The 8,682-nt window shown below is 35.3% G+C and overlaps 1 protein-coding gene across 1 annotated transcript; it reads left to right on the forward strand.

Annotated features, from left to right (window-relative positions):
* The first annotated feature begins 1,746 nt into the window (after positions 1–1,746).
* Positions 1,747–7,955, forward strand: LOC102984070 (macrophage metalloelastase). The gene is given in 8 exon segments (XM_007103811.1): positions 1,747–1,851; positions 2,389–2,636; positions 3,168–3,316; positions 3,418–3,543; positions 6,389–6,550; positions 6,741–6,765; positions 6,859–6,950; positions 7,855–7,955. Coding segments are annotated over 8 exon segments (1,008 nt in total).
* Positions 7,956–8,682: the final 727 nt, after the last annotated feature.

Here is an 8,682-nt window from a genome sequence, read left to right on the forward strand (position 1 = left end):
GTTTAGGAGCACAGTCTCTTGTGTAATGATTACTCCCATAAAGGAAGTTTACTACTGATGTCTTTAGGCCCTATTCTCCAACTAGATTCATTCACATATATTTATTGAGCACCTACTAATTTTAAGGTAGTTTTAGGCACCAGGAATACAGTGGAGGGCAACACTGACTGTCCATGCCCTCAGTGGGCATTGTTCTGCTGTTGGAGGACCAACCCCTCCCATATTTTCTAACAAATTCCATTTTCTATGATTTATAGCCAAACTGTCATACTCCTCTTATAATTCTCCAGTTAAATTCAATATTTGAAAGGATTACCTTACAATTCTTCTATGTTATCTTCCTCTTCATGAATCCTAGAGCCACATCTGGTTGCAAACTTACAGTGCATGACGTTGTCCTTTGAGGCCAAGGGGAAAAGAATAAATATTAATGAGCACCTGTAATATGTGCTGTACTTATTATACATTGCTTCATTTAATCATCATAAAAGCATGAGGAGGCAAAAGTTATCATTCTCATTTTCAAATGAAATACCTGAAAATCCTAGAGGTTAAATCACAGAGCTTGAAAAAGGCAGAGTATGGAGGTAGATACCAGGTGCAATGCAGATGACCCCCTTTCCTTCCTACTTAAGAAGGAAATCATTCACCTTGGAGCCCCAGCCTCAGGGAAATCCTGGGGAGCAGCCAGCACTTCCCAGGCCTTGAAGGTGGGTCAGAACAATGACTGAATCATAACACACTGTTTTATGCACCCCCCACCCCCCAGACTCTTCACATAGAATCAGAAGGGAGACCTATTGCTTGCATTTCTGTTGTAATTTATTCCTTGAGTCTTAAATGTTTTCAGTCTTCAAACATTCTCTATTGACTGAGAGACAGATTCTGTGTTAATGAGACCATTAGGGAGGAGGCTGAGCTGATCGGGAGACAGATAGATTCCAGAGGAAAACTTTTGCTATCTCCCAAAGTTGAAGTGTTGACCTTCATGCTACCAACATGAAGCATGAAAGGAAATTTGCCTCTAGAATCTCTCTACCCAGCTATGCAGTTGGGATTAGGCCTCAATTCAGATGCCTGAACAGCTCAAATTATAGAAACAGGATCTAAGCCTGCACAAAGAACAAACAAACATCAGAGAACAAACATCAAACATCATGCTGTTATAAACTTTTCCTTTCTAAACAGGGAATGTCTATATTACAGTTCTCTAGGGAGCTAAATTCAGCTTAGAGAGTATTCTTCTATTCTAACAAAAGAACTTAATCTAACTTCTTAGATTTAGTTTTTTAAAAAAGCTTATTTCACTTATAATAAATATAAGGAAAGTATTATTGTGAAAGTTCAGATCCTGAACTTCCTAAAAATGTATTTTTAAGTTATTTTCATATTTTAGGTGCTTAATATTTCTCATATAATGGTTTATTTTATAAGGTAGATGGAAGTTGTGGCTTCTTTATTTTGAAGAAATATACTCTGAGTTGTCTGAGTGAGGGATGAGTTTGATGCTAATTGACCCATTGATGGGTTAGATATTAACTGACCCACTGTTGGTCCTAGAATAAGGTCATACATGTGTTTGCATTTTTTTGAGATAAATCAAAGGATGATATCAACCATGAGTCATGCAATGGATTTCGTATTTACAGAGCCTGGCCTAAGAGCTGTATAAAGAGAGACATTTAAGGAACTTGTACTGAAAAGGAACAGGATAAATTGGGTTAAGCTGTTCAGAAGAGGTGTAGAATGAAGTTTCTTTTATTGATACTGGTTCTGCAGGTCACTGCTTCTGGAGCCGCTGCCCTGACTAACTATTCAAGCTCTGAAGAAAATGATGTGGTATCTGCTCAGGTAAGTATTGACACTATAGAATTTATCTAGCCTGATTTTTGTCTTTAACATTTATTGCATTGACCAGTTTTATCTTGAAAAGTATTAGTTGAAAACTGCTTTGGGAGGCTATTTGCTTTTAGTATGGTTTTTTGATGTTGTTGTTTTATTTTTATTTATTTATTTATTCATTTATATATGTATGTATGTATGTATGTATTTATTTATTTATTTACTTACTTACTTATTTATTTTTGCCAAAGAGGAATGTAAGAAAAAAGTGTCTTGGAAGAAGAAATTTTCCTCTACTTTTCTAGATTCTTCTGGCTGGTCTAAAAATTAAATTGACATGAGACAGATTAACAGGAGAAAAATCAAACAAAAGTTTAATAACATCTATATATGTGAGAGATTCAGGAAGAAAACTGAGTAACTCTCCCAAATGGCCAAAACCCTTGCCTTAAAAAAGCATCAGTGTGCATTTGAGTTATAAATACAGAGCTCCAACAGAAACTTTTCCACATAAAATAATGTATTAATAAATATATTTTTTTCCAGAGATACTTGGTAACCTTTTATAGCCTCGAGATGGAAACAACTCCAATGACAAAAATGAAAGTCAATAGGAACTTCATAGAAGGTAAAATCCAGGAAATGCAGCAGTTCTTGGGGTTAAAAGTGACTGGGCAACTGGACACATCTACTCTGGACATGATGCACAGACCTCGATGTTGAGTCCCCGATATTCATAATTTCAGAGTAATGCCAGGGAGGCCAGTCTAGAAGAACCGTTTTATCACCTACAGGTATAACATCATAGCCAAGTATTTTTCTAATTTCCCCCAGGTCTACAGGAAGCCTCCCTCAATTGTTAACACTATTCCTGTGTAATAGTGTCTCTAGAGGGAGGATTGTTCACTCAATGGAGTTGTTGGGCTTGTCAGTCCAGAGCAGAGTAGAATGGCTGTAAATAAAAGGAGAATAAATCTGAATCTATGATAAATAAGAGGCAAGAGAAAATTTTATAGACTACTTAGATGAATAAATGCAGAAGTCTGGGAGCAGGGGCAAAAAGCAAGCTTCTACAAATGTAAATCCTTCATAATGATGACCTGTAAATCATAAATGAGTAGAAATCAAGTTAGATTCTGTTTAAGGACTAAGGTGTCCAAGGATACATATTTCTGTAGCTAATGAAGCAAGTTTTTCTCATCTGGCCTATTGATTTATGAAACACTTCATTCTCAAATGAAGTTAGCAGAAATGAAGTACTGTAATATGACAAAATTAACACATGGTTTCCATGTATTTTTTTCTCTTTTGTTCTGCTGGTAAAGAATTAGCAATTACACTCCTGACATGAAGCCTGAGGATGTTGACTATGCTTTCCAGAAAGATTTTCAAGTATGGAGTGATGTGACCCCACTGAAATTCAGAAAGATTAATGCAGGCAAGGCTGACATCATGATACAATTTGCATTTGGAGGTAGAGAACTTGGACTTACCTCATCTGTTTCATTTGGCATGACCTATAGCATGTATAGATGTACTAATTTTCTTTTTCTTTTTTTTTTTTCTTTTAATAAGCACATGGAGACTTCAGTTCTTTTGATGGCAGAGGGAGAATCTTAGCCCATGCTTTTGGACCTGGACCTGGTATTGGAGGAGATGCACATTTTGATGAGGCTGAAATCTAGACTAAAAGCTACAAAGGTAGGTTCCTCAAACCCCCAAACAATAGGAAAATCCTAACAAATTCTAATTTATATCCTGTTTTTGAAAGGCTACATTCTAAGAAAGGATTACAGAATAGGAAAACTTCTTCTGATTAAAATTTTTGCCACTAAATAAAAATTTAACACTGTTTCAATTTCACTGTCTATAAATGAAGCATATTGGACTAGATTATTTTAAAGGTCAGTTCTAAGAATCTATGAAGATAAATTAATTTATTAGTATAAATTCAGGAACCTTAAGAACCATAGTATAGAAAGAAAAAAGTCATTATTTAGGGAATCAGTTTTTGGCAGTACAATCCATAAACATGAGCAAACACAGATACTAATTCTGTGTATGCCAACAATCCTAGGATAGAGATGATCATTTGCATGATTCATTGTATGTTGACAATCTCTTAGATTCATAGTGACACATAAAGATGAAATTATATTATAGAGAATTTAGAGTTCCTTATAAAGAAACACAAGTTTATAAGGTCACATAGTCTCTTGTGATTCTGGGATAAAATTTTCAGAATGCCCAATTGATCATTTAGCAATGATCTTGTTAAAGGTCAATGTAAATATCTGTGTGTATTTACAGAGGAACTATAATTCGTCATCCATCCCAGAAAGTTGGGGGATGAGGGTAACTAGTATCCCCTGTTATTTAGAGAAGTCACTATCCACAGGAAAATTCAGCCGTCATATCAGAAGACTTCCTAATCTTTCTATTAGAAATTCTAGATTATATGACTGACTCATGTGGAAAGTAAATGAAGAGAAAGTCATCAAGAATATGCTCTACTTAGCATTATCCCCTCCTTGTTGATATTGCATGCATTGGATGGAGATATTTTTATAGACCAGAAAAGCTATTTGTTTTAGTCTGACTTGTGGCCTAAGCTTATGAAATCCTTGATTGAGAAGTGAACTTTTTCATTATCAAAAGACAAATGATGTAGGATTAGGTCCTTGCTGAGCCTCAAATCCTTAGTAGATATGTTAAATTTGTCTAAATTTTATCCAAGAATATTTGGGGTTTGTAATCTCTTCATCTGACAGGAGAAACTTATTCTGGTTAGCCTCGCAGAATTTTTAAAATTCTAAAGAAACTTAGGAAAGTCATTTAATACAGATCTTTACAGATAGAGAAAAGAGAATGTTAGTGGCTACCTTGTGAAAAAGCTGGGACCAGAACATTTATTTCCTAGCTCTTATCTTAGCCCAGTGTATACTTTCTACTTGCCCATGTTGCCTTATTTTAATTTGTTTGATTCTAAACTTTCAAAAAATTAAATTATCTATGAAAATTCTAACTTAAAATACTTATTCTCAGCCTAATTTTGACACAATAACTTAAATGAACAAGTCCCACCATCTTTACTGAGCTTCTATTAAGGTGTTAAGTGATGGGGGCGCTTGGATACAGAGATGAAAAAGACACAGTCCTTTCAGAAGCCCACAATCTAAAAGGAAAGAGAACACAAACAAAAATCCATTATTTTGAGATGAGAACCAATGGTGATCTTTTGTACACAGTAGTATAGGAATAAGATAAATTCAGGTTTAGGCCAAATTGTAAAAGGTTTTGTTTACTCTTCCCAGTCTTATGCAGAGTGGAGAGAATCAGTGTTTGCTTCTTCTTTCTCGTTATTTGAGAGAAGTGAAAGCATCCCTGAGTTAGTTACTGGACCCGCGTGTTACAGGGAATGCTTGGAAGATTTGTGTTCCTAGACATCCCCCCATAGAGGTGTGAACTCTTTGTTCACCTTGGGTTCTGGAGAGTATTTCAAGATCAGGCTCTGTAGCTAAGTGGTGTGTGACCCTGGGAAGTTAGCTCTGAGCTTCAATTTTGCTATAGAAAAAGAAAGACCAAAATGAATGCATTAGATTAGAGTGCAGATTTAAAAAAAATAACAGCCAGGAATTTTCAAATCTTCTGAGAATTAGGAAATTTGACAGAAAGGACACCTCCCTGTCTCTTACCTACAAAGGTGCATCCTTTGAAACATATATTAAAAAAAATGAACAGGCATGACTATAACTTGATAGTGTAAATATGTCTAAATTGTAAATATAGTCTCTTTGATTTCATTTAGAATCATGTATAGGAAAAGGATGAGCCAAGGAGTTTTTAGAGCCGAGAAATTTGGATTTGAATCTTGGCTCAAGCACTAATTTGGTCAGTTAATCTTGCTGATACTATGTCCTCATCTGAAAATAGAGAACACGATGGCTTTCTTTGTGTTGTATAAGGCTTAGACATAATGTGGTTTATCTCTCAGTGACTCATAGCACCTGGAACTTAATATGGCCTTAGATTTGGGTTTTGTAAAGGATGGTTACTAAAGACTTTTCTATATCTAGTGAAGCCTGATTAAGAGTAAAAGCAGAACGGGTCATGTGGGTTGAGAATTATTTAGAAGCAATGAACCCAGCTGTGAGTTATTCCAGAAATTTAAAAAAATAGAACATATTTCATTTGTCTGATAGTGCAGTGGTCCTTAACCAGAGGCAATTTTGCCCCAAAAGGGCATTTAAAAACGTGTGGAGACATTTTTTTTGGTTGTCAAAACTAGAAGGGGGGTGGTGCTACTTGAATTTAATGGTAAAACCAGAGATTTATAAATATCTGTAATGCACAGGACAGCCGTGACAGCAAAGAATTATCTGGCCTATAATGTGCCAAGGTTGAAAAAATTTGTGCATGAAGGAGGGGAAATAAGTAAAGTATTGCCAAATGTTTCCCTTTTCATTGTGTCAGATGTTGTGTCATTATTTTCTAGATGTCAATATATTTTGCTGTTCTTTCCCTCTTTTGATTGGTTTCCTCTTAGGCACAAACTTGTTCCTACTTGCTGTTCACGCACTTGGCCATTCCTTGCGTCTTGGCCATTCCAACGATCCAAGGGCCATAATGTTCCCCACCTACAGATATACTGACTACAACACATTTCACCTCTCTGCTGATGACATATATGGCTTTCAGTCTCTCTGTGGTGAGTTGAACTTCTTTACCATTTTGCCGAATAAAGATACTCGTTCATGAATAATTTCATACTATCTGCATTTGGATAAAATTTTAGCATCTATCTTCTCTTTGAGGGTTTGAGTCCTATAGAAACGGAGTAAATGAGTGAACTGTTTAGGTCCTTGGTTTTCTTATGGGTGAAGTTTAAACCCTTTCAGGAAGAGCCTTTCAGGAGAGAATAAGGTGGGTGTTGTGATTCATGATCATGAAATGCCAAGCTTAATGTCATGAAATCCATTTTCTGATGCAGTTTCTGCTGGTTATTTCTTTGCTCAGGTACAATGGGAGGAGACAATCCATGGACCCCAGTTATCCCCAATTGATTACCACATACTTCCCAGGAATTGGCCCTTCTATTACAACAGTAAGTAGATTAGGAAACCATGAAAATACTAGAAATTCCTTTTTAAAATACTGAACTGATTATAAAGCCTCTAAGATCAGAAAACAGGGATCCAAATTAGAAAAGAAAGGGCTCTTCAGTTCTCCATAGTGTCACAGAGAGAAAATCCACTGTGTCTAGCTCAGAACAGGTGGGCTAGAAGAAAGAGTGAGGTAGAACCAATGGTGTATTTCTGCTAGGGTGGTCTATCAGACAGGGAGCATATGATTATTGCCACTTCCATGTGTCTGAGTCTCTGGAATTTCCTATCACATCAAGCTGCACAGTACATGTGAGTGAGCATATAGCAGCCAAGATTCAGGCAATCAGGAGTCTTTTGTATGTTTTTATATCTTGAGTTCTTTACCTTCCTTTCAGTCTCTTCCACCCTTCATGGGCTCTCGTAAACTGGGGATGAGAGTGGGATGAAAGAAGCTTGAGTTTGAGTTTGTGTTTATGAATATCTTCAAGCAAGGTCAGCATAAGCAAAATTGCTTGGGCCAAGATATTTTGAGTTTTATTCCCACCCCCGTGTCTTGTTTACTTTCCCCATCAAGACTTCTATGTACCTTACCTGAGCCCACTCTGTTCTCTTCCACTCTGAGTTCTCCACCTGGAGTGTGACTTTTCAAAAACATTTTTATTTTAAGAGTTGGCTTTAAAGACCAAATAACCTTCTCAATAAAGTTAATGAAGATATTTATGGTGAAATGACTAGAAGTAGGAAGATATCTGGGGTCAGGATACCTAGCCAAGGTACTCAACATTTATAATCTTGAATTGGACTTTATCTAATCTAGATAACCTATAAAAACACAGATCTGTTATCTTTCTTTTTTTTAAAGAAATATAAGCAGTGAATTAAACTATTTATTTGTTTTCATTTTAAGGACACTACTATTTCTTCCAAGGATCTAACATACTTGAATATGATGTCCTATCCCATCATATCACCAGAAGGCTGAAAAGTAATAACAAGCTATGTTGTTAGGAGTGACATAATTAATGGTGTTTGTCAATTCACATCTGTTTAACAAGTACTTATTGCATATTTGCTATGTGACCAGTACCATTACATGGTGATATGTATCATAAGATAAGGTAAAATCTATAAGCCATAGATAAATGATTATATAGGTAAGTGATTATATAAAATACATAATAAAATCTTCAAATTTGAAAACCCTCATTGTCAATTTTTACTGGACTCTACTCCTAAGTTTGAAAAGAGACACCTTCAAAGGCCAAAAGTATATCTTGTTTCCTAACATCCTTGAACTGAGAAATTATAATTATTTCTCTGGCTTAGCTAAATCAAGAAATGATTAGTTTCTATAACAATTAAATGTTTCAGTAAGGGTATCATTTTAGTTATTTTGAAGTAAAAACAGACTATACTTAGAATTTTTAAAATGATGATTAATGAAAGTAATATATAAGTAAATTATATATTATGGTGATAATGTAATTTTATTCTGTTGTCAGTGTTGATTTTTCTAATATCTTTTATAATATATATATTTTGCTCAAATCAAAACTTTGAAAGTAAGTATTTGGTTTTTAGGAATTTTTTTCTTGAAAAACAGAATGTGTTTTGAAAATAATTCTGGACTTACTCCTAAATAAAATAAGCCTCTACGTTGCTGTACCAAAGGGTGAATAAGAGGTAAGGCAACCAGAAAAAGGAAAAGGTTATATTTGTTTTGGCCACTTGTCTA

This window comes from Physeter macrocephalus, chromosome 16 (genome assembly GCF_002837175.3).
Source record: "Physeter macrocephalus isolate SW-GA chromosome 16, ASM283717v5, whole genome shotgun sequence".
NCBI classification, from domain to species: Eukaryota; Metazoa; Chordata; class Mammalia; order Artiodactyla; family Physeteridae; genus Physeter; species Physeter macrocephalus.